This window comes from Lichenostomus cassidix, chromosome 1Ab, assembly GCF_008360975.1.
Source record: "Lichenostomus cassidix isolate B80296 chromosome 1Ab, HeHo_3.0, whole genome shotgun sequence".
In the NCBI taxonomy this organism is placed as follows: Eukaryota; Metazoa; Chordata; class Aves; order Passeriformes; family Meliphagidae; genus Lichenostomus; species Lichenostomus cassidix.
This window is the reverse complement of record NC_139481.1, coordinates 2,448,722-2,474,424: the sequence shown is the minus strand read 5'-3', so window position 1 is coordinate 2,474,424 and position 25,703 is coordinate 2,448,722. Positions and strand designations below refer to the sequence as shown.

Below are 25,703 nucleotides of genomic sequence, written 5' to 3'. Positions count from 1 at the left end.
GATCGTGGTGTGCCTGCTGGGCTGTCCTGGGCAGGGCCAGGAGCTGGACTCGATGATCCTTGAGGGTCCCTTCCAACTCGGGATGTTCTGTGAAATGTATGGATCGATTTACATACAACGTTTAAGTGAATACGTTCGAAATACTTAACTTGTACCACAGGACTTGGAGAAACGAGCAGCGCAAGCAGAGCCGGTGCCTTTTGACCCGCGGGGCGGATGGACGAAGGGGCGGCGGCGCAGGATAAGCTCCCCCACAGCACATCGGCCCCCCGGCCCTGGGCCCACGCTGGGATCCTCCTCCTTCTCTCCCGTCCTCCGTGCCACCCTCCCATCCCGGGCGAACCCACACACGCTCCCCCGGCCCGGCCCGGCCCGGCCCTGAAAACTACCGCTCCCGTGGTGCCCCGCGCGCGGCGGGAGCGGCCACCTCCCTTCGCCGGCGGGGGGAGGGACAATACGCGGCCGGGCTCGGGCGGGGGCGTGGCCGGCGGCGCGGCCGCTCCTCCCCCCCTCTGCCGTGTGTCGGTTTCGGGCTCCCGCCCGTCGCCATTTAGCGCGGAGGCGTCGCCGGGCGGCCGCGGCGGCTGCGCTCGGTCCTGCCCGCCGGGCGCCACCCGGACTCGGCTCGGCGGCGGCCCCGGTGAGCGGCGGCTGTGGGCCGCGGGCAGCAGGAGCGGCAGCAGGAGAAGAAGAAGAAGGAGGAGGAGGGTTTCCGGCTCCGCGCGAGGCGGCCGCGGCTGTTGGAGAGAGCGCGGCCCGGCCGCGCGGGCGGTGGCTGCGCCTGCCGGGCGGTGGAGAGGCCGCGGCCGCCATGGGCGACCCGGTGAGGCGGGGCTGAGCCCCCGGGACCCCTTTCCCGGCCCTGGGCCTGCCCGGGCCCCTGCCGCTCGGAGCGAGTGACTGAGCGCGGCGGCTTTCTCGGTGTGCGGGCCTGCGCCCCGCTCCCTCCTCTCCTCCCGGCCCCTTTCCCTCCCCTCCCCGCACCCGGGCCGGCCCCGCTCGCTCTGCATCGCCGGGAGTAACTGCAGCCGGCCGAGGCACCGCTCGGCGCTCCCGCGGCGCCTCCCCGTTCGGGGGCCTCCCCGGTGCTCGGGCTTTCCCCTCCCTCGCCGCCCCCACTCCATCCCAGCGCCCCGCGTCCGCTCCCGGTGCTCCATGTCGGCCCCGCTGCCCGGCGCCCCGCTGCAGGATGGATGCAGACGCTGACCGGGGATCCACCCCGCCGGCCCAGCCTCCCAGCTCCGCCGCGAGGAGCCCTTGGGACCCTCCTCTGTTGCAGCTGCAACGGCAGCCGCGGCCGGGCGCGCTCCCCGCTCAGTGACCGGCCCTTCGCTGCCCTCCCGCCGCCGCCTCGCCACAGCCGCGCTCCCCCGGGGCACCATGTCGGGGGACGCCGCGGGCAGCGGCCAGCCGGGCCCGCGCTTCCTGGTGCCGCCGCCGCCGCCGCCCAAGAACGGTTCCAGCTCGGACAGCTCCGTCGGAGACAAGCTGGGAGCCGTCGAGCACGGAGCCTCCGGCGCCGCTGGAGCGGGCGGCGGGCCGGGGAGCGGAGGCCGCAGTGAGGAGTACCGGCGCCGCCGCCACACCATGGACAAGGACAGCCGAGGGGCGGCAGCCACCGAGCACCGCTTCTTCCGCCGGAGCGTGATCTGCGACTCCAACGCCACGGCCTTGGAGCTGCCCAGCTTGCAGCCCGCAGCGCCCTCGGCCCCTGTCTCGGGAGGCAGCGCGGCTCCCTCGGTGTTCCCTCCCGAGGGTGCCGGCCGGACCCCTTACACCCCTGTCACCGTCTCCGAGGCCGACTCGCGGCCGCCGCCGCCCGCCCCGCTCCCGCTGGAAGGACAGTCTGCCGAGGAGCCCCCAGCCGCCAAGGATGCTGCCCCGCTGCTGCCCAAGGAGGAGGAGGAGGGGGACGAGGCGACTGCGCTACCCCCTACCAGTGCCGCTGGCAGCCTGTCAGCTGCCAGCCGGGAATTTGAGGAGCGGAGAACACAGCAGGAAGACATCGAAGAGCTTGAGACCAAGGCGGTGGGCATCTCCCCGGATGGCCGCTTCCTGAAGTTTGACATCGAGATTGGAAGAGGCTCTTTCAAAACTGTGTATAAAGGACTGGATACTGAAACCACTGTGGAAGTTGCCTGGTGCGAGCTGCAGGTAAAATAAATAAATAAATAAAGCCGGTGAATTACCACAGTACAGCCACTCTCCCAGGTGCTAGTCCCTGGGCTTGAAGGGCGTAAAACCCATCAGCTTGAGGTCTGCTTAATTCGGAAGGAACTGCAGACCTTACCTGAGGCAGTCCTTTGAAAGAAAGGCGCATCCTTTCCTTGGAGTCAGTTTGCCTTTTAATTATTTTAAATACTGTGCTCTCTGAAGAGTCTTTTAGCATTATCACCACAAGACATGGTACAGTTCTGTTTCATGTAGTGTCTTGTGTTTTACGCCTCCAAAAGGTAGCTTGGAGGATTGTAAAATCACTTGTGTGCAGCTTCAGGGAGGCTGAGGGAAAATGTGTGAGTGAATGTCGACTGGGGCTACCCTTATGTTTCAGAATTTGTTTAGGTGTTTTTCTTAGGAAAAACTGTGAACACATTAATTTCAGATATTTCACAGGTAGTGAATTCTTAAGGGATAGGTGACTCGAGAATATATACAAGGCATATAGTGTGTCAGATAATTTAGTTTTGCAAAGCTGTATTTTTCGTTCCGACTTTAGGGTTCATACTTGTTAACAGGGACAAGGAAAGAAAGAACTTATCTTCTTTCTGAAGCTTTAAAAAACGCCCTGAAGTTTAACCTTTCCAGATGACTGGTGGATTAAACTGAACTAAGACACTGCTCTTTTACCAAGTTTCTAGACTGAGCAGAGCTGGAGTTCTTGTAGGAGCTCCGTGTAAGGATGGCAAGAACACCCTTAGTTCCCTGCGAGTCAGAGCTTGTATAACAGACGCAGGTTGCTGTGCAACAACCTGAAAAGAAGTGGGAAGAGCTTGGAGTACCAGGAACAAATGAATACCTGGTGTGCTGGTTTGTTTTCAAAGCTTCAGTATAAAATTGAAAGGTTTAGTGTTTATTTTTTAGTGTTGGGGTTTGGTGCGATTCATAGAGGGGCTCATGTAGTATGTCTTTATTATTATTTATGTTCCCCTCCAATTCAGGGCAGGCAAAAGAGCATTGGGGCAAAATCCCAAAACTCTTCGTAGGATTTTTAAGTAATCAGTGGCTCACAAATGATTGATTGCAGTAGCTGCACCAGAACGTTTTCAAAAGCAATTGTGTATCTGTTCCAGTCAAGCTGAGAGAATTTATTAAAAGCTTTTTTAATTTGTATTCATATTTTCTTTTGGATGATTGCTCAAGCATTCTACCAGTAGCGTGGTTCATTATGTTATTGCCGTTATTCTGTGCTTACTAACTGTGGAAGAAAGCTTCCAGTTTTCTTTGTGACCCTTAAGCATGCCCTGCTCTTTCAAGCTAGCTACATAGTTGCTGTGGTGGTCTGTTTCAGCATTGATTTTAAATTAAAAGTGAAATGATCAAGTGTTGCTCTCTGCTGAAGCTTTGCTTGTGCAATTTGAACTGTGAGGAGATTAATAACCCATCAAAATTATACGACTTTTATTTGAAATTTTAATCTTTTCAATTTTCAAGTTCTGTGACTTTAATCTCTTGAAAACTGTTTTAATCTTCACACTTACTGATCAGAAACTAATGTCAGCTTGGCGTCAGTTGCTTTTCACTAATGCTGCCTCTGTTGAAATGTCTTCATCATCATCACCACCATGTAGACAAACTGTCTGAAGAAGCACCACCTTTGAAAGAATTTAATAAGCTCATTTTTAAAGGGCATGTTGCTGGGCTTTCAATCGATTGATGAATTTCATGAGTAGCATTGAAAATGACAGGTTGCAAAAAGCATGAATGAAAATATTTGCAAGGGGGAAATACTTGATGTCTTGCTCGGAGGGAAACTGCATTGCAGGAGTGCCTTGTGGGTTAAGTTATTCCAAAGGCTGTAGTTTTCCTCTCAGAAGGAGACAGTAAAAAGTGACAAGTTTAGGACAGGAATGTAAATTTTATAGCTGTTGAAAGTGTTTGCTAAAGGAGCTAGACTCTACAGCTAGTAGAATTTTTTAAGATGAAGTCCTGTTTCATTGTTTCTGACTAGAAAGAAAAGGAAGAACTTGGTATTTATTGGTATGGTGGGTATATCCTCCTATATAGAAGAATGTAATGGTTGACAGGTTAATATTTGTTATGCATGATTTTTATCAAAATGAAATCTGCATTCACAAAGGTGGACTGAAACTTAGGTGTCATAGGTTTTCCAGAATGCCATAGTTTGAGGATTGGTGAACCTTCAAAGCATAATTATTTTATTAGGGAAATGTGAATGATTTTCTTCCATGCTGTATTACAGTAACCATAACTGACTGATGGTTACATTTAATTGTCTTGAAATAATGTTCCTCAGCAATAGCAGAGTTTTTTTTTCTCTGTATTTCTGCTAGCAAGTGTAGGCATCTGAGGTGTCCCACCTCCCTAGAATCTTCTAAGCAGCAGTTTTGAATATTTTGTGGTGGAGTCTGGCAGAATGACTTTTTATTTCTGAATAATGCAACTATGCCTAATTTTTATGTGTGTGCTCTGCAGCAGTAAAGGCCAAAACCTGAGACTATCAATATCAATTCCCTTTCAAGGGAAATTTGGATTTTGATTTGGCAGCTTGTGTTCCCAAGTTGTTGGTGAAACTCTGGAGAATATTGCTACGTGTCCTGAAGGCTCTTGAATTGCCTGGTAATTGAATTGCCCCTTCTGCTTGATAAATTGAACTGTGGAGGAAGTAGAAGGGGGAAGATTTGAAAATCACTGGGTGACCTACTGGTGTTCTTAGTATCTCCAACAAGCCAAGGTCCTGGCCAAGACTCTTTATATTTTCTGGATCTGTGGAAGATCAGTCGATTTTGCTGAATGTAACAAAAACCCAACACAGGTGACTGATGGACTATCCTGATTTACTTTGTGACCCATTGAAGCAAATTGTAACCGAATCTACTTTCAAATATCAGGCGCAGGTGTTCAAATGTGAAATACCCATCCTGCTGTGAGTGTAGTGGAGCTGTGGAGAGCTCAGCAGCAACTGCTTCATGGCAGTGCTCAGCTTCAGTTTCTGCAAGGAAGTTGTCAGTGTAGTGTTAGCCTTCAAATGCTTTTATTCCCCTTGTATATATTCATCTCAACTCTAGCTATTCTGAGTCAAGTGTGCCTCCTACTGTTGTCATTAGCACATCTCATAAATTGACTAAAATAGTAATTAGGGTTACTAATTAAAGGGTTTTTAAATAGGTAGAAGTTGACAAAAGTGGTCTTAGTAAATGATGTTTGAGCAGTGAGTTTGTCACCTCTGTACAGTTGAGGTAACATTGTGGCTAAAATGTGATGCCTTCCCCTGATGTTCTAAGTTTGCAAAGTAATACTCTCATGCCAGAAGGAGCAAGTCATACAGTTGACTGCAAAAGCCAAATCTTAGTGCTATTGTGTCATCCCTCTGAGTCCCTGAGTGAGTGGTTTTAAATCAAGACTGTAATTTAACTGCTGATTTATGGAACAGTGCAGGGTGGTGCAGTCACTTGCTGGACTGCAAAATCTTCTATCTAGAATTATTGCTCTGGGTTATTCAAATTAGTAATTTTTCAAATATGAGCACGTGCTTGATGATGTGGAGGTAAATTCAGTTTTTCTGAACTGTGTATTTGTCATGCATTTGAAGACTTCATTTGGACAGTGTGTTCTCTCTTAAAGGAGGCATGATATATAAACTGTAATTATGAAGGTATTTGCATTGGTTGAAAATGCATTCCTGGTAAACTGTGTGCACTGGAGAACAGCACTGCATGTCTGGTATGAGTTGCATCCCTCCTGTCCTTTGTGTTCTTTGACAGAAGGGGTGTCTTGGTCAAGCAGCACAGAGTTCATGAATGCATCTTCTCGTTGATACCTTGCTTTGCCATTCTTACTCTGGCTTCAGTGTGGTGTCAGTCAGGTTATTCTGCTTAACTTGTGAGCTGCTGAAGGGGAAAAGGAACTTGAGGGCTCTCCTTAAGCAGCACAGGGTCTGCAGGGGTAAGAAATAAGCAGGACAGGTGAAAGTGGTGCAGGAAGTTTGTTGCACTCATTATTACTTTGAGGGAAAGCTGACTGTGAATTTGGTTACCTTTAGTTATAAATCATCTGAGCAATAAATTGGTGTAGGTTACATGTGTGCAATCCTGTGGCAGATGTCTAACTGCAAACCAACTGTAGTGTACTAACACTTCAGCTTACAAATGGATTTTTCTTACATAGGCAGTAGCAATGAAAAACCAGTTGGGAGCAAGCATAATGCCAGAACTGAATGTGAACCATGAGATTTTGTAGTGCACTCTGGTAAAAATGATAATGCAAGTGACACTTTGTAGCAGGAAACAGTGGGGTACTAAATAATATTTCCATCTGTCAGAATTTTCTGAGTCTAACAATGTTAACTTAAAACTCCCAGTGCAGGAAGTTGCTTGGACGTGAAGTATAGCTTCACTTTCAGTGACACTTCAGATTTAATGATGCCTATCTTTATCCCATAGTCTTGAAGCTATATTTAATAGTGATTTTTAGGTCAGCAGACAACAATGGAGTGCAGTTTCTATACTCTGGAGTGTAGACTCCACTGCAGACTCACCACAATAAATATCAGCTTGCTGAAGTCAACGTATAATTCTTCAAATTATCTTTTCTTTCTGGACTGACTGAGCTGAGAATGTTTCAGAAGTTGCACATTCGAGTCTGACAACCAAAAAAGGTCTTGTATCACATAACTGTGACATCCTGTAGTTTTTTTTTTTTTTTTTTCTTTTTTAAAAATCTGGTTGCATATTGCTCACTAGGAGGCCACAGTTATGGGACTGCAAAGATGCTGGGTCTGATGCACAATCATGCAGCTACATTAAAGCAAAATGGAAAACCAGATCTAGACCTTTCTGCAGTGAGAGGAAGCTGAGGAGCATGGACCTGGAATTCATCTGTCAAGAGCTGTTGGAAAACAACTACATTCTGTTAGTTCTGGAGAAATAGTCGACATCCTGAAACAAATATGCATTCTTTGAAGGCTCTGACTGTGGTTTAATTCTATTTAAAAATACAATTTTTGAAACTTTTACTGGAAGATCAAATTCAAGTCTAATGCAATATGCTGGCTCCCATCCTACTGTGTACTTCACATCAGTGTTTATAATGCTTTACTAGTTTGTGAGCATAGTTATATGTGGCTACAGCAGCAGTGTGCCTCCTGTTTGTGACTGCTTCTGGACCAGATACATCATTGTCACAAATGTAGATTATTCAAAATATGTGACAGTCTGTCAACATCATGCTGTCCTTATTAGCTCTTCTGTTTTCAGCTCTGCAGATTCCATAATAGTGAAAGTAAAATCTGAAAAGCCATAGGTGTACAGTGGGCTTATGGCATTTTCAGGATGCTGGATTTCTAGGAGTGCATATGCAGGGAACTTGAAATTTTGTGCAGTAAAGTCTAGATTTTTGCTGGTTTTCTATGTCTGAGGGCAGAACAAATTGCTGGTACTTACTGGCTTCAAATCTCTGATGTGAAAGTTTCTCCCTTAGCTAAAGATGAAAAACCAGCCATATTCCTGAGTGTTTGTGCTGTAATTGATACAATTGACAACTTGATAAATGACATGGGAAAGGAGCCAGACTAATTACCTGCAGAAGTATAAACAGTGGTCAGGCTCCCTCAGACTTGACAAAGGTGACCCTGAAAGAGAGAAGGGAGCTTTTGAAGTACATTCTGGAGCTGCAGCTGTTAGGAGACCTCTGCTTAGGAAAATAATCTTACCTCAAAGGGATATCACTTTTGGAGATGGCTGTGGTTCAATTTGTAACTGGCTGGTTGTGAGGTAATAAATATAATCAGATAAGTACGTTCTGAAAATGCAGCTTTTCTTATGGAAATAAACAGGCTCTTATTTGTCACTTTGTGTGGGTTTGAGAGGTGCAGAATTAAATCTCTTAAATGAGATTTGTTTTGGGCTGTTGTGGTTTAAAACACTTAGCTTCGTAACAAAACTTTTGAGGGCTGAGGAAAAGTACCAGGTCTATAATCTGTCTTTGAAAGGGAAAAAAAAAGAAAACCCCACCTGATAAAAGCTCCCTGGAGACATCCTGTATAGAGTCCTTTGAGAGCTGTCTGGCAGAGTAATAAATAAAACAAGCAGTAATAGATCTGTGGTAGTCTCCATGGATGCAGCGCACAGTACAGTGCAGTTTCAATACCTTTTGGTTAGCAACATCCCTCTGGGCCACATGTTCTTTTTCTTATTTCGTCTGTGTTGGTTTTGTTCCATGCAGCAGCTTGTTAAACATCACAGCTCTGACTGACACCCAGATTCTCCATACTGCATGTGACAAAGTTGGTGCTAAGCAGTGGCAGCCTTGATGCTTCCTGTAGTGCATCTCGTTAGAAACTCTCATTTCCTGTAAAGATTACCAACCTTTTTTTGAGATTACTAATTGATTCTTTCAAGTCATGGTTAAGTTGGAATAAAAGTTGAGTGTGTTTCTGTTTAGTTTGTCAGTCTACATAATGGATGCAACATTTAAGTTACAAGAAAGATAATAAATATCAGCTAAGTTTGCAATGCTCCTCTAGCTAGGCATAGGACTGTCTTTTGAGTTAGCATGTGTTTGTGGGTTTTGTTGCTGTTTTTTAATAGCAGATGGTAGAAAGTTACTGTAAGTTTGACTCCTAAAACTTCAGATAATCATACCATGGTTTTAACTTGATCATGATGTGTGGATACCACGCTTGGAAAAACACTCTTCCAGTACACTTGGAACAATTTGTGTTCTAAATAGCAGGATTTGTAGTGCTGAAAATTGATTTCTTGGAGTAGTTGAAGGTTTTCATCAAACATGAACCATCTGCATAGCTTTTCAAATCTGTTGTTGAAATTCTTGTCCAAAAGAACAGGACTCAGATTTTATACTGGCTTCATAAGTATTTTTGTGGATGCTGCTTCCATTCCCTAGGACTCTCTTGTAGCTCATTTTGAGAATCATTTAAGTTTTGTGTTGAACCTTAAACAGTGTTGGAATATTTTTGGCCAAGATACTACAGGTATCCTTCTTTCTGCTCTATTTCCAGCTTCCTCAGTGTATTTACAGACTGTCATGCCAGCACTTCTCAATGTGTGGTTTTGGTTGCCCTCATCCCCTTTGGGAGAGCTGGGGGAAGTGAAGAGGTGATGAGGATTGGATCTGTGCCTCACTTGAGCTCATGCTGGAGAGAGGGAGCTTGCTCACATTTTGTCTTGTGGGCACAACTTGCAGAATATCCCTTAACTCCATGCTGCAAAGGATAAACTTTGTGTTAGTATTGTTTTGTGCTGTGCTGTCCCCTTAACCTGAAAGGAGATCCATGCAGCAAGTTCATCACAGGTGCAAATCTTTTTGTCTAAAAAAGTCAGAATAAAGTAATGGCTGGAATGCAGTGACCAGAACTCGGATTTAGTTCTTAGGCTTACTTCTGAATTTCATCCCACTTGTCATTGTCACCTGGTGATGTCAGGTGCATTGCACATACCCAAATTACTCCAAAGCACTTCAAGATTTGGTTGGGGAATTCCCAACAGCACTGTGTTACTTTGCCTGGCTCACAAATAATTTAACATGCTCTCAGGTGGTTTTTTTTTTTTTTTTCACAAAGGAAATGGCAGCCTGATAAAAATGGGGCTGGTGGTGTTATTATGTCATAGCCTTCCAGAAGCTGTGTCAGTATTAATATGTATCTAAAGCAGTAGGCAGTTTTTACAAGGATAGCTCATTCTAAATCACTAAGAGACAAACTGCTAAGTTTGAATTTGTCATCTTAGGTCTAAGCAGAATCTTTGGGAATGCTGCCTATACAGTTAAACTCTAGAAATGGTCTAGAAAGGATGTTGTATATTTGATGGCCTTTTACCTAAAATATCTCTGAGCTTTCGAAGTGATGTGTCAATGATACCAGAATAAATGTGTTTTAATGTAGGTGGTGCTGTTATTTTTCATGATCTGTGTGCCCCAGAGCATGGTTCTGAAGTCAACTGGTTCATCTCTTGGCAATCTATGGGCAGCAGTTCTCTGGAGTCTCTGTTCTTAGGGCAGGATCACTATGGTGCATTTCAAGTCTTTTAATTTCACAGATGGTTTGCAGGACTCCTAATATGTTAGCAAGATTAAAACGAAGAGGAAGCTTTCAAGGCTCTGATAGCATCCATATCACAGGCTATATTTGGTCCAGAGTGATCCTGATCCTAATTGCCTTTGTTAAACAAGCAGTCATTGATAGAACCTCCCAATAGGTCTGTATTGAATGGCTCTTGTCCTGCTATAGGAAGACAGCAGATGATGTGGAAAATAAACTTTATTAGACCTCTTAGACGAGATAGCTAAATTGAAACAATAAAACAACTGTGCTAGATCATCCTCTTCATCTACATGCTTCAGCCATTTCTAGTTTCATTTCATCAGGAGTTGAAGATAGTGGGTTTGATAGCAGATTTGGGGCTAGCGGCACAGAGCAGAAAGCTCGAAACGGAAAAACCCAATTACGCAGTTGTGTGTTTAATGCCACTGTTTAGAAGAATTTGAACAGAATAGGAATACCAATCTCTTTGTATGTAATTGGGGCAAATCTGAAACAGCTTTGCTGAGCTGGAAGGTAGTACAGAGCTGAGACCAACAGTCATGTGCATTTTGTCTGGTTTTGGCCGGTTAATGTAGTCTCGTGATCGTTTAAAACTATTCACTTGATGGGGTTACCCAGTTTTCCTTGGGCATTTTCCTCTCTTAGGGGAACCTGTGACTTGCTTCTCCTTTGCTGATTTTTGGTGGCGAGTTGGTGACCCCAGTCTGAATGCATTTTGGCTGCTTCTATCCTGGGATAGGCTAATGACATGCAAACAATAACCCACAAATATTGCTATTAAAAGCTTCAGCAATCCAGGCTGATTATCTTAAGGATCTGCAAATCTGTGTGAGCTTATGTAATATGCATCTGTTAATGGCAATTTCTGAACTGTTAGCAGGTTTTGCTTAAATGTTGCAAAATGTTACCATGTCTGTTTTCAAATCTGCTTCTTTTGAATGAGACTTCTATTCTAACAAATATTTTCCAACATAGGACTATTTTTGGTTTGTCTCGATCTTTATTCAGCTGCTTATGGTATGCTTTCATTTGGGAAATGTAGGTTATCTATCTACATAAAAATGCAAGATGCTAAGTTAATGTGCTCTGTTTTGTTATAGCTAATTTGGACTCAGTCTACGAGTCCTCCTTAAGTTAAAAATGTCATAAGTGAGGCTAAACTGGAGTTTTAGAGAGTTCTTGAAGCAGTCCATTCAGATAAATATCCTACTCTAAGAAATACTGTCTGAGAAGTGATTGATTATTTTATTTTTATTTTTAATATTGCCCCCTCTAGATGTAGACAAGGAGAGATTGACAGTATGTAGAATGGCCTTTGAGGGCAGGCTTTTTATTTGCATTTGTCATGATTTGGGGCTTAGTCAGTTCTTTGCTTTGCCAGGAAGAGTATGCTGAAAAGGGAGAAACAGCAGAAATATCTGATACAAAAAAAAGACTTGAAGTTTAGTTTGAGAATGATTTTTTTTTTCCTGTGGCTTTCTCTACTTCCTTTATGTGCAGTTTGAGCTTCTTTCTGCAGACTCAAAAGCAGAAATGTATTTTAGGTTATTTGTGCCAGGAGGGGTGGTGGTGGTGAATTACACAGGGTGCTTGAATTTGAAATGTTTTGCCTCTTGATGGCAACTGTGAGCCAGCTAAGGTGATGGTGTGATTTCTTTTGCTGATCTCTTTATACAAGTGTGATCATATCTGAGAGATTCAGTATTTACCCTCAGGAACAAAAAAAAAGTGAAGAGCCTCAAGGTTGCTGCTGAAGACTTAAATGCTGTAGCACCCCAGTGTATTGTGTGTGTTCTATACCTGAAGATTTGCCACAAATCATCTTTAATACTCAGGTTTCCTTCAAGCATTTCAGTGCAGCTGAACATGACTAACTGTGTGTGATAACACTTCAGATAGGAAAAATAGCCAGGTGCCTTGATACATGCATCAGTTTCTGTTTTCTTTACAGATTAAATATTTGTAGAACTTTCATGAACATGTGAAATCATTTTATGGATGCATTCAGACTTTGAGCTGCAGAAGGCCAACAGCTAGTAATGTTAAGCATTTTGTTGCTATTTGTTGTGGGTTTTTTAGTATTTTGTAATAGATTGTGAACGTGCACATTTCATCTTTGTAAAACTTCCTGACCATAATTTGCGTGTTTGAAAGAATTGTTTTGGAACTGGAGAGAAATCTATGCCAAACCAGCATCTGTGGCCTAGTTAGTGGGTAGATGACTAACTGCTCCAGAAGGTTTTCTGGGTCAGTTTTCCAAGATATGGAGTTGAATAGGCCCAGAGTGTAGAGTTCAATGAGAGTGAGAAAAACTTTACAGTCTTGCTGCTCCAAATGTAGAGATTTTGTGAAAACTCCCAATGTACCCAAGCTATAAATGGCTTCTGGTTGATAAACCTCTACTGTAAAAGCTCATTATTTGTTGGCCTCTGGGAGAAGGCACCCTTAGATTCTAAACCATGTGACTGATAGGGTTTTGAATTGGAAATGGGTGATAAACTGATTTGGAAGAATCTTTTAATATAGGAAAACTAACAAAAGTGGAAACAGTGATTATTCCAAAGAAATGGTTCAGTTTTGTGAAGAAAGCTTAAGTAGCTTTAGATTAAGTTGGGCTAACCAAAGGAAGTAAGGCAGGATCAGCTGTGCTAAAGCAGCTGGCTGTTCTCTCAACATCAGCAAAATAATTCCCAAAATTCTCTCAGTGGTAGGCTCTGTTATTTACTGCAAATTGCTGGTTTGTGTGCTGAATTGTTCAGCTGAAGGTTTGCTTCGCTGCAGTCCTGCAGTGGTTTGACCTCTGTCAGAAAACAGTTGTGGCTTCTAATGTGGCAGCTTATAAGATAATACTGAATTTCTGAAATATGCTTGTGATGTGTGATTGTACTGCTGTAGCATGTCCAAAACTGTGTGTTGCTCAACTTCTGGTCTTGATAGCTTTTTGCAACAAACCACATGGTTTGGGTAAGCCTGTAAAGTTTGAAGGAATGCAACTACTTTAAATAAAGAGCTGATAACTAGCAGGTAATGACGCAACTGGTTAGCACAGTTAACTAAGTTGGTGTGGATGACTGCAGTGAAAAAGCAGCAGGCTGTGAGTCTAGCGATGTTTTAAGTACAATTAAGAGGAGTATGAAATCTGAGGAAGTTGGCATTGGAATTTAGAATGGAAAGAATGAGTTGGTTGATGATGTAGAGAACTATTTTCCACTTTCTCTTCGACTTCTGTCCTTATCTTCTCTGGCAATAATATTCAGGGAAACGGTATCTTTTGTTTCTCTTGTTCCTGTGTGGGAATGGTAATTGTTCTTGCTTCTTACCTGTTCAGGAAATACTCTCATTCCTCCCCGCTCCAACAAAACAGTGTATCAGTCATTGCCAATGTCATTTTTTTTGCTTTATTTTCTAACCTTGGCCTTCCTGAATCCTCCTGTAGTCCTAGTATAAACCATCTGGCAAAACAAGGGTTTTATTTTTCTCCCTCTACCCCCTCTTGCACTCTGGAATGATGCAGATTTTGTGTCTGTGTTCAGCTACCCTATGTAAAAGAAGAATGAGCATGTTTAAAACCTGCATATAAGCTTTGACTCCTGGAACTGCCTCTTCCAAACTTAGATTTTCCAGCTGGTAAGTCAATCTTAACCATGGAAATGTGCTTACTGTTCTCTTGGGAATTTGCCTTATACTCTTGCCTTCTCCCTTCCCCCTTCTCAAGCCGAATTTCTTTCCAGGAAGGGAAAAAAATCCATGGACCAGATTGAGCTTCAGCTGAATAGGGTGTCTCATTTCAGATATACTTTCTGCAGCTACTCAAATGACCAAAACATAAGTGACAGCTGAGTTGTCTGTTTGTCATGGGTCAAGGGCAGTCCAACTCAGCAGTTTCCCTTTCCTCTTCCCCGAGTTTTGTTTGGAAGCAGTAGTGATTGCCATTTTATATAGTCATCCTCTTGTCATGAAGACCAGATGGAAATACATCAGTTGTTTCATGTATAAATATTCAGTCCAACAGCTGTGAGTTTATCAGGAGTCACTGGGATCACAAGTTGGTGACCAAAGTGTTTGTTTAGAGGGCCATGAGCATTGCCCTAAGTTGAAATAAAACTATCCCATGAAACTGTTAGAAATAGTAAAGACCCAATTAAAGAGGAAAGAATGAAGGTGAGCCATTTAAATGCAAAATTCTTTTTTCCAGGTGAAGTTATAATTTTTTCTAGAATATTACAGAAGTCCTCCTATGCAGATGAAAATGTTTCATCCACTGATTCTGCATTCTACTGATCCTGTTCCTAAAGTAGCTAAAGGATTGCTCTGAATTCTAAGTCTCCTTTCCTTTTGTAGTTTTACTAGGTAAGAACATTTATCCAGAGTATCACCCCCTGGTCTTTTGGCCCCTTGATAATCCGCAGTCTGTGTTTCAATATTTATTTCTGGCAAAAAAGCTGAGGTGCCTGTGTGATCCTGGCTACCAATGAATTGAGTGTAATGAGAGTTGTAATAAATCTACTTGACACTGATTATTAAGGGGGTTAACTCGGTTTTGCAGGTTGCTGAGGGTTTTTTGTGCAAATAAGGCTATTTATTCCAATAATATTGAGAAAGGGAGGGATGGGGAAGTCTGCCAATGGCCATTGGCTATTTGGTTACAAAATGTAATGCATTGCATGGGCTGCTGAGCATAATGTGAAACAAAGTGCCATAAAAAAAATGTTGAGTGCTAAGTCCATGACTGAAAAAACACTTTAATGGGAGAATGGGCATAGTCATTAACTTAAAATAGCTCCTCTGCAGAAAACTATTGTAAAGCAAGATTGTAGTCCTTGACTAATGAAGACTGCGATGTATAGGACTGAAACTAAATTAGAATGGAAACAAAAATTTGCAGTAACTACAGACTGTTAAAAAGCATAAACAAGTGGAGAAATTGACCATGATTTAGTGAAACCACCTGTTTCTCAAACCTTCAGAGGAATTGTGCCTGTTGCTCTGAAAAGCCTTCTTGTTCAAAGGGGTAGCTAAGACATTTTTCATGTCTGTGGTTAATGCTTTTGGACAACAGAACAATAAATGCAATTGACCACACTGGTAGCTCCCAGTCTCTGTAGGGCTTCAAAAAATAACCCCTTGAAACAACCCACAAAAAAAAAAACAAAGAAAACCCCAAAACCTTGTCTGGTTGAGTTGCTGCATAGATCTTACTTTTCCTTCCCAGTACATTGTATTTCAGAAATTATTTTCTTCCAGCTTGTAGAATTCACTAATGCAGTGCTTCTGCAATAGAAGCCCATGTAGCCCCTCTAAAACAAGTGATTGCAGCTCTACAGGTTTGGGTAGTCTAGTGGGAGTAAGGGAGGCTGAAGCTGTCCTGGAGTCTTTTAATGAGGATTTTGTGGCCTTTGGAGTGCATGCCTTCTTCAGTGGAAATCTCTTGTGTTTGGCCTAGATGACCAGGAGCTGAGAGCGTGTTTTCCTTTGACATATTGGTGGTGTTTGTGGAGAGACACTACGCTTTTTAAAAAGTGTGGCACTTGGCTTCAGAATGAATCATGAGGGACTTCAGTTTTCCCTGTTCTCTGGCTCTCTGTAAAATAACTAGTCTGGGATAGTTCATATTCTGATAAATATGAACTTGGTGTTTTTTCAGCTGTATGTTGGCATGTGATCTCTTGCTTTGGTGACAGCAAGCTAGGAAGTCTTTCATCTGGAACCTCACAGAAGTGGTCATTTTGTAGTTCAGTGTCAGGTTTAGTGTGAGGATCTGGGAGTCACCAGTGTGTGCTCTCAAAACCAGCAAGTCCAGCAGTTGTCCTGGCTGTGTTCTGTGGGGTTTGAACAGTATGTTACACATACTGGGACAGCAAAATATATTGAGCCTTGAATGATGACTTCTGTCAAGCAGGGATCAAGGGTCGTGGTGCTGTGCACTTTGGCACATCCTGGGACACATTCATCAAAGATAAGAGGGCTTGACTGTTATTGGGGAAACCGAGCTGAATTAATTTCCCTTTTTATCAGTTTCATTTCACTTTATTGTAGGCTTCTGTAGCTATTGCACTGTTAGATTTTTAGTTCTTCCTGAATGGTGGAAGTGCAGAGGTTGTTCTTATCCAGTCACATGCCCCACATTAATCCAAAGTGTCTAATAGGACTGTGACTGGTGATGGTATAACTTGGAGACTCCAAATAATAGCACTTTGGTGTCGGTGGGGTTTTTTTGTTTGTTTGTTTTATCTTTTTCCTATTGAAATCCTTGTAATGATTTTTGTTTTCTTCTTTTAAATTCTTTATTGGTACTCATGGGCCTAATACATTAGGTAGCACCACTTAATATTGATTCCTGTCATAAAAGCTTGTTCTCAGTTGCCCAACTGGTCTGTGCCTTAACCACCTGGCTGCAAATTTTCTAGCCAAGTGTCTGTCTTGATCTTAATTGTTTAAGAAGCTTCAGCCAAGCTGTTACAGGTGCTGTAGAGAAAAATGCTTGCTTTATTGCCTCCACTGCCACCTTAACTTTTTGTACCTCAGAGCTGTGAAGCAGGGACATAAAAGCACTGTTGAGACAGGTGTGTTGTGAGGAAGTATTTCCAAGTGAAGAATTTTCAGATAAAAAAGCTTTAAAAGAAACATAGAAGACATTTTCTAGATTAGACTTACTTGGTTGGAAACTACATTTTTTAAACTCTGAAGGCTTGATCCATGTTCTAGCCTGTGAATTGTCTGTGTCAGCATCTATAGGATGCCAAATGAAACAGTTTGCTGAACTTACTCAATATGTGTTGGCTTTGTTGTACAAATCTGTAATTACCTTTTGTGCAGCACATGCCAGTCAAACCCTGGGGATGGGAAATGCAGGGTACAAAGCTGTACAGTGTAATTCAGTTCACTTGTTTGTGTTGCAACTGTTTAAGCGAGGAAATTTTAATATCCTCAGAAATGGCTTGCTTCATCATGATGTAAGTTTCTCTGGAGAAATAGGAATTGAAGCTTTCAAGTAGAAAGTCTTTTGTGGAATAGCAGTGTCTGTATTTGCACAAGGAGCAGACTTTGCAGCTGTTAACCTCAGCAGTCAGATATGGAGAAGCAGCTTTGGTACCAATATGTTGTAATTTGTCTGAAGGAAGCATCTGTGAAAATACACTGCTTAAATGGCTTTAGCTGTAGTAACTTCAGATCTTGAAAGGTGAATATTTTATTATTTTAAAAGCAAATGCCCTAGTCAAAATGTCTGCTTTCCCATGAGCTTTGAGAGAAAAATGATATAGAAAGAATGGACTATATAAATTTGATTTTTACCAGATTTGGTAAAAATCCTTTTTTAAAATTTTTTTATCCTTTTTTGTCTAATGTATTCTAAAATACAGAAGTTTGTATATTTACAGTTTGTTCTTTTAAATACCTTTTTTATTTTTCACATCAAACTGGACTCTTACTGTTCAGTGTTTAAGTAGAATAGGGCTACCAGCAACCACTGTTGTTATACAGATGGCTGAGTTAGGGAAATGTTTGTGGTGTGGCTTTTTCCCTTTTTTTTTTATGATAGAAGTCATGATTGTACAGAAGGAGGGGAAGATAAAAGTCCAAAGAAATGTATATAAATGAAACAACTGCAAAAAAATCTATAAACAGTCTAAACATAGCTGTAATCAGAGTAATATTTGACTACTTTTAGTTTTGTTTTAGTGTTTAGTGTCTAAAACATTGTGTGGGAATTCCTTTTTAATTAACTCAGAGCCAAGTCTGTGCTATGTCTAATGTTGTTTGCCTTTCCTGGGAGGTGAAAACTTGAAAGTGTTCTGGAAGGGAAGAGTGGCAGAAGCTCATAATAAGAAAAGGCAATTATCCCTTGGATTGCCTGAATATTGTTATCTTCAATTTGAAAAATCAAATTTTGGGTATAATTCTGCTAATTCTGGTATGTAGCTTTTGTGGTCTTAAGATTTCACCATGTTCTTACAGTACCATCCCATTCCACTGCTGTCTCTGAAAAGCATCCTGTTTCTGCAAGCCTGATCCCTGCCAGCAGATCTCTTGTGAAATCCTTATTTAGGCACAAGCATACTGAAGTCATTGAGATAAGAAGAGTTCATAGTGACATAAATTCCAGTTTCCACCTCACATACTCACATGTGTGACTAATTCTGCAGTGGAGTCACTTGGACTGAGTCAGCAATTCGGTATGGTGAATGTGCTCAAGCTAGCTCAGTTTGCTCTGTATTGAGAATTAATTTGCTCTGCAGACATAGAGCCAAACCAATTGGGTGTGGGAACCTTCAGCAGAAAGTGCCTAAAGTATGGACCAGGTCTCTCTGAGAGAGTGTGCTTTGAAACAGGAAATCACAAAAGATCTGTGAGATCCAACATGTGTTGGAAGCATAGGAGAGATTAAAATAGCATCAAAAACCTCTCAGCCTCTGTAGCTGGAGTGCTCAGGGCAAGAGCAGCCAGGGGGGAACTGCAGTTCTTTGTTTGCAGTGCAGTCTGGATTTTATTACTTGCAAAGTGAAATCACAAGGGGGAATGTCTGCTTCTGATGGACAGATATGTTGCAACTCATTCTGAAGATGCCTGTTCATAAATTTTTTAGCCTGCTAACAGCTTTGAAGATAGGACTGTAACTCTGAGACTGTGATTCATCTATCCAGCCCCTGCTTATTGGAGGGTTTGTTGGTTTTGTCCCTCTTTCACAATTCTAGGCTGTTAAGTATTGATGCTGGTACAGTTAATTATAAATTTTGAGTTTTAACACTTGCTACTCTGTACTGCAATATTAGTGTTGGCTGCTGAAGCCTCTTTCCAATATTTGAGGTGCTATTGGCTCTCAGTTTTAGTAAACAATTAGAGAACAAGGATTAAAGTCCTTGTCTTCCCCCTATTTCTTTTGAAATAATTCAGTTTTGTGTCCCAAACTAAGAAACTTGAAGATGTAAACAAAAACTGCTGTGGTAATAATGAGGAAATTATCTTAGAAACATTCTTATGTTTTGAGGATTTTAAAACTACTTAATGACACTTGCACATTTTGATCCCCTAGGAAAAGAGGTCTTAGAACTGAGCTCTCAAGAGATTTTCACACAGCTGTCCCTCGAAAGTACTGAGATCTGTGTTTGGATCGTAGCCATTCTGAGGAAAAATTATTTTATACTGCAGTGATTGGGTCTTCAGGAGGAAAAAAAATACAAAACTATCTGAAACTCTTTAAAGGAATTGGTGAGATTTTCACCAATCTCTTAATAATAAGCATTCAAGCATTGGAATTTTGATTGGAAAGTTTATTTTGGCACTAGGATTGTTTCTGAGTTAATTGAAAAGAATACTGGAGTAGTAACAGAACTACAAAAGAATTAGTTCTCAGGTGCTTCCAGATTGCTGCTTATGTGGACTTGTCCTGCCTCTACTCACATGCTGTTGGTTGGACAGGAGGCTCTTACTCTGAAAATGAATATTGCTGCTCTGGTAGACAGATCTCTGAACAGATGTCTGTGTCCTGTCTCTGCCTGTGAAAAAGGGGTCTTGTGTAGCCTTGGTTATCTCAAGACTGGGGGAAGATAATTCTTTACTGTCTTTCTTGCAAGAGCAAGCCTGTGTACTTGTTAAAGTACTATTAAGTGGATTTCAGACTGAAGCCAGATCCAGATGTGTTATCTTTATGATACTGTCTTTAGCCTAATTAAAATGGTTTTACTGGGATGTTGTTTGGGGTTGTGTGGTAGAAATACAGAATTCTCAAATCTGCTTACCCACTGTTATCCCCACAGAACTGCAGTTGTTGCCAGTGAAGGAAGGGATGCAGACCAGAACAGCTTTGCTGACAAACTGATTTTGTTTGAATTCCAACTTCCATGGCTTTCTGTGTGTGCATACTTGCTGAACACATTGAGTGTGTTTCAGACAGAGCCATTTTGCTAAAAAAAGTTTTCAGGTATCTTTTTGGCTAAGGGAACTTTTTCAGTGTTAAACATGGTCACTAATTAATAGTTTTGGTATATGACACACAGAATATCAGATATTTCGCTGTATGGATACATGATTGGAATATTTTAAATGATTTTGTTTTTTGGCTAAAGTGCTTTAGTTCACAACTAAACTGAATTTTAAACTGCATGTAGTATTTTTCACTGGGGCAAAGTAGGTAAATTGGAAACAAAGAAGGCTGTTTCCAGGTTGTGATGACCCATTTAAGGCAGGCCCCTTGGACCATGACAGGCTCAGGCATTATAGTTTGTCTTCAAGAAATTCCTTCCAGTGTTGCTGTTCAAACAATTGAAATGAAGTGGCACCAGACCAAGGACAGACAGTATGTGACTAAAGCACAATGTAATGAGAAACAGACTTTTTGGATAAGCTGTAGCAGTTTGAATAGCTGATTCATAGATAACTGCTGTTGAGTATCTGAGGTCTTGTAGGTCATGGTTGGTCTTCTGGCAGTGCAGGATATTCCCAGTAGTATTCTTTGAAAAAAACCCCTTGTTTTAATACAGGATAGCCTTGCCATTTGGAGTACTGCATATGTAGTTCCCAAATTCCAAGGAAAAGAAGTCCTAAATGTTTACCTTAAACTTCCTCTAGTGCTTTTTCCTGGCTGTCTGCTTTGTCTCCCTTTGGAGATTATTCTCTTGATACTTTCACCTGCTTTACAGCACTGAATTTTAGTTGTCAAAGGCTTTTCTTGCAGGTCAATTCAACATTTAAAGGGTTTGTGTGGGTTTGATTTTTTTTTTTTCCTCTTTTCCCTTTCATCCTCTAAAAATAGTACTTCTGTGTCCAAGGTGTGCATGCTATTACTTTGATTTACAATACAGCAAAAGCCTGGCTGTTTTTATGTATTGTATGCTGTGTTGCTTTAGATAATAGGAGCTGATGGGTCCTTTCATCTGCATTTCAATTACACTTCATTTTCTCTTTATTTTAATGTATTTTAAAATTATTCAGTATTGAATTGCAAAGTCAATTAAGCTTCTGGATGCACAGTATTCTTCATCATGCCAGTTTTCTCAGTTGTTCATCCTACCACTTATCCACTGTTAAAAATTTGAGTGTTTTCTCTCTCCTGGCTCAGCTATACTCATTTTCCTTGCTCTATGAAAGATAATATACATATTTTTAAATTTACATATTAGTAAATGAAAATATTAGTGATTCATTTGATACTGAAATATTTGTGAGTAACTTTTTAGGTCCATATCATGTATGGTATTAGCCAAGAAAGATGTACACAGTGTGTTGGTGGAATAAGTGTTTCTGATATATATGATATTGCTGTGAAAATCTGCAGTAAACGTGCAGGTGATGCAAGAAACTAATTTCATAAGTCAACCTTTTGTGTAAGCATGGAAGAATTATTAATACTTCCCTTTATGAGAACCGTGAGATGAAGATGGGCATTCTGTAGATTACTGGAAAATTACACCAGTTATGGTTAAAAAAATTTAAAAGTGCTTCTCCAGTGTGTTTCAGGACTTCCATGTTTGTGAAAGGCTAGTACAAATACTGATATTTATGAAGGGTATTTCTGAGTCCTTATCTAGAATACAGATTTTGGTCACTCCATAAAACTCATTGTTTCTGCATCTCTTTAGTCTTTCCCTACAGGAGACACTTTTTGATTTATTTTATCTTGCAAGCACATGCAGAACACCTGGCAATTATTTGAGGTTTTTTTGATGGATCCCTGAAGGATCTCTGAATGAGAGATCTATCTCTGAATGAGATATCTGGCATGGAGTTCTCTAGTGATTATTGTAAGGATTTTCTCTTGGCTGCCACTACTTGGCCTACACTTCATATGTCATCCTGTCATAACTGATAGTAATCCACAGTTTTGTAAATTAAATTGAGTACTTTTTTGGGATATGTTTGCAGAAAAAGAAGGGAAGCTGGGAAGAGTAACTCCTGTAGTGCAGCCAGGCTGCAAACATGATGCATATAGCAGTGTTGAAGCCAATGTGTGCCGTAGGCTGATGTGAGTTTATTTTACAACTGGAGGAGTGTGGAGGGCAGGGAATGCTGATTTGATACTTGTCTCTGGGCTTGATGCTGAGGTTTTTGCTAGGGAGCTAGTCAGAGGCACAGGAACGTTCCTAGTCCTTCTGTACCCTTACTGTGCTCATTATTAGTGAATCATTGCAGTCATTTGGACACTTCTGCATGCTTTCCAACCAGCATATCCATGCAACTTCTCAGCGTGCTGGAAAGTGGAAATAGCTAACTTTTCTTGTTTGCCATTAGCTTTGTGAAGAGTAGGAGATGAAGAATTGTTTGATTTTTCTAAATTGATGTGCCTTTATCAGAATTGGCTAAGGGTTTACCCTAATGTTCTAGACGTGCACCTACTCATAAAAGGACTCTGAGTCATACAGAAATATATGAAACAAAAAGCTACAATTGCACTTTTAATGCATTGAATTAATAAATCTGTGAGGTGACCAGAATGGATTGTGGAGGCAGCTTTTTTCCCCTGAAGTATTGTCACCCCTGAGTGGAGAATTGGGTTTTCATAGTAAAATGAAACGGAGGTGATTGGATGTACCTTCCCTCTCACTGACAAAACCATCAATTCAGTGCAGAAGGAGAACTGACATGCACTTCAAAACTTTTAATGAGGCATCTGAGCCAAGTGACAAGATGGGCCAGCTGGTTAATAGCTCATCAAGAATTCAGTTCAGCCAACACTTCAATTCTCTAATAAGCTGTATGTAATAAACATAAGCCTTATTGAGGACTGCTATCAGAAAGCAAATGTATCCATTTATCTTCCATGGATCAAATAACAATTTTAAAGTGAAAATAAATAGATGAGCTCTCTGTTTTTGCTGATTATTTTTGTATAGCCCAGCATTTTGATTATTGTCCCTTAATGTTCAGCCTCTTAAGGATGGATAAATTGAATAAAACTTTCAGCCACCTTTTTTTTCCCCTCCCAGTCTTCTTCGTAAGGAAACACAAATGCTGCCTAGAGCAACCCTAGAATAGAAATGACTGAAGCCTAAACAGTTGCTTGCCATTCTTAGTCCAGATTCCTGAGGACCTGGAAGATTCCAGAGGAGGTCATGTCTAAGCTTTAGGTTTCATATCTACTGTTTAAAATTTTTTCCTTGCTGGTTTTTGTAGAGAGCAAAGGAAAATATGTAATTGATTTGGTATGAGTGTGGTATTTAATTTACTCTGATTAGATGATGTACTGATTAGTCTTAGTCATTGTTTTCTTTGGAAGTGGCATTTGGTTCAGGCTTTCAATTCAGCCTACTTGCTTTGCCAATGAATGTTGCTGCTGATGTGAGAGTGGGAGGAAGAGTAGTACAGATGTGTATTAATGTGTATATCCAGGCATTACACAGCTCTGGAAAGCAAGCATCCAATAGAGATTAGTTTGCACAGATTATTTATGCTTCTTAAAATTTTAGTGGTAACCTAAAGATCGATGGTGGCTGATTTTTTTATTTATTTATTTTTTAAAGTCTGCAGGCCAGCCATACTCCTCTGTCCATTTTGGAGTTGTCCAGGTTCTATTCTGTCGTTCTCCTTCTCAGAGGGAGTGGCTGCTCCAGTCCCTAAGCTGTGTGCTTTCACCTGCCTGTCCCTGGGGAACACTGGCTGTGAGCCTTCTATCTGATATTGCAATCCACGTGCAATATTCTAGCAGTGCAGTCACCTTTGGCATTGCTGAAAGTAAAGATTCCCACACTGCTACTGTAACAAAGGATAAACTTTGTTATTGGGACTCATACTTCTAAGACTCTTGCGACCTTATATAAAGAAGAAACATTCTCATCACTGTTACAGTGTTTTCTGCTGTCTTGTTCATGATGGAAATTGTATTTGCAGTGATGCCAGAACTTGGTGCAAGCGAGCAGAGACTTCACAAAGTTCTGACACCTTTTCTGTTACCAGGAAAGCCTCACTGAGGATGTCTCTTCAAGCATAGGTTCAAAGTCTATATGACATTACTGCCACCAGGTGTCTTAGCTGCTGCTACTGCTGCTGTTGGCACAGGTGCTACTGCAAATGTACAAGCAGGAAAACGAGCACATCAGAGGAACAGGAGCCTTGGTGGTGTTGTGCCTCCTTGCCCTGTGGTGGTGAGTCACAGCTTCATCAAACCTGAGACAATCACAGGATAGAATGGGGAGTGGTGCTGGAATCTTCTGGTCACATTCATGGGCTGTAGTGTGCAGATAGTTCCCTTTCAGTGGTAAGACAAAGATGTATTTCTTGTTTGCTGAAGCTTACTCAAGTAAAAGTTCTTTCAGGATATGTATAATTGCCTTACTCAGACTAAATGGTGACTGATGAAGACGTCTGTCCTCCTTTTGTTTGATCATTTAGAGTTTCATTTCCCTCCTTTCCTTCCTCCTCCTATCAGTTATCTGTCAGATTATGTATAATTTGTTTCTTTATTTCTAACATTTGAGCAGCATAAGTAAAGTTGTATACATTTGCTGTATCATTTAACTGCAACAATTCTAAGAGAAAGGACAGGAAGCACTTGTATTTTTTGTGTTTTTAATAAATTAAATTAATCTTGTAATGAATTTTCTATTTAGTTGCTATTGTAGCACATTGAAATGCCAGAAATGAAAACACAGAAGAGAATTATCAAATCAGTTATCCATTGTCCTTTGCCCTCCACATAACCAGTGGTGAAAAACTTTGAAAGCAGGTGCTTTTCACCAGGAACCTGACAATTAATGGGAATAATCGCTCAGTGTTTCACTTAGGTTGACTACTCATGCACTTTCTGTAACTTAAAGCATTTTTAATGCCTTATGTAAGAGGAAACCTACAGCAAATATTTACCCTTTATCAGGAATCTTAAAACACATAACTGTTTCAAGCCTTTTTTTTTTCTATTGTGTTAGATATGTATTTTATACTTCAGTGTTGTCTTTCTTAAGGTTATTTGCATCCTCCATGCAGATTGTCTGTAGCTTATATAAAATTGATTCTCTTTGTGGAGACTTACCAAGCAGCAATATGAAATTGTACTTTCAATAAGTAAGCATTAACTTGGCCTTGCACTGTGTTTTGCTACCTGTCAGAAACTTTGTCTTCCATCCTTAAACTAAGATGAGGAGGAAAGTGACTGGAAAGTTCTGAGCCTCTCACTAAAAGAACATTGAGGTGCTGGAGCATGTCAAATAAAGAGCAACAAGCTGACAATGGGTGCAGAACACAAGCCTTATGAGGGCTGGCTGAGGAAGCTGGGGTTTTTTAGCCTGGATATGTAATTTTGGAACAGCAGCTGTTCAGCTCTATTTAATCAGGTTTTTTGTGTTCAGTGGTTTGTAGAAAGTAGAGTGGTGGAAGGATCTGTGCAGATCTTTGGTCAATTGTGTCTGTTGCTGTACAAGGATGCATTTTGAACAGCCTCTTCACCCTCTCCTTTTTCTTTCTACCTAGTCTTTAAGGCTGGAAAGTATTAAGTGGTTTGTATGCTGACACTGAAAAGTAGATGCAGTTCTTGTGCACT

At 41.5% G+C, this 25,703-nt stretch overlaps 1 protein-coding gene across 10 annotated transcripts in view; it reads left to right on the top strand.

Annotated features, from left to right (window-relative positions):
• Positions 1-542: 542 nt before the first annotated feature.
• The window catches only part of WNK1 (WNK lysine deficient protein kinase 1), a 90,441-nt gene continuing 65,280 nt past the window's right edge, over positions 543-25,703 (top strand). For 6 of the 10 annotated variants that reach the window (XM_085049378.1, XM_085049376.1, XM_085049374.1 and 3 more), the window contains exon 1: positions 545-2,154. In XM_085049378.1, the coding sequence (XP_084905504.1) occupies positions 1,381-2,154 (774 nt within the window). In that variant the 5' untranslated portion in view covers positions 545-1,380. Of the gene's footprint in view, positions 2,155-25,703 lie in introns of all 10 variants that reach the window. The other 4 variants (XM_085049381.1, XM_085049377.1, XM_085049380.1 and 1 more) reach the window with 3 other exon arrangements.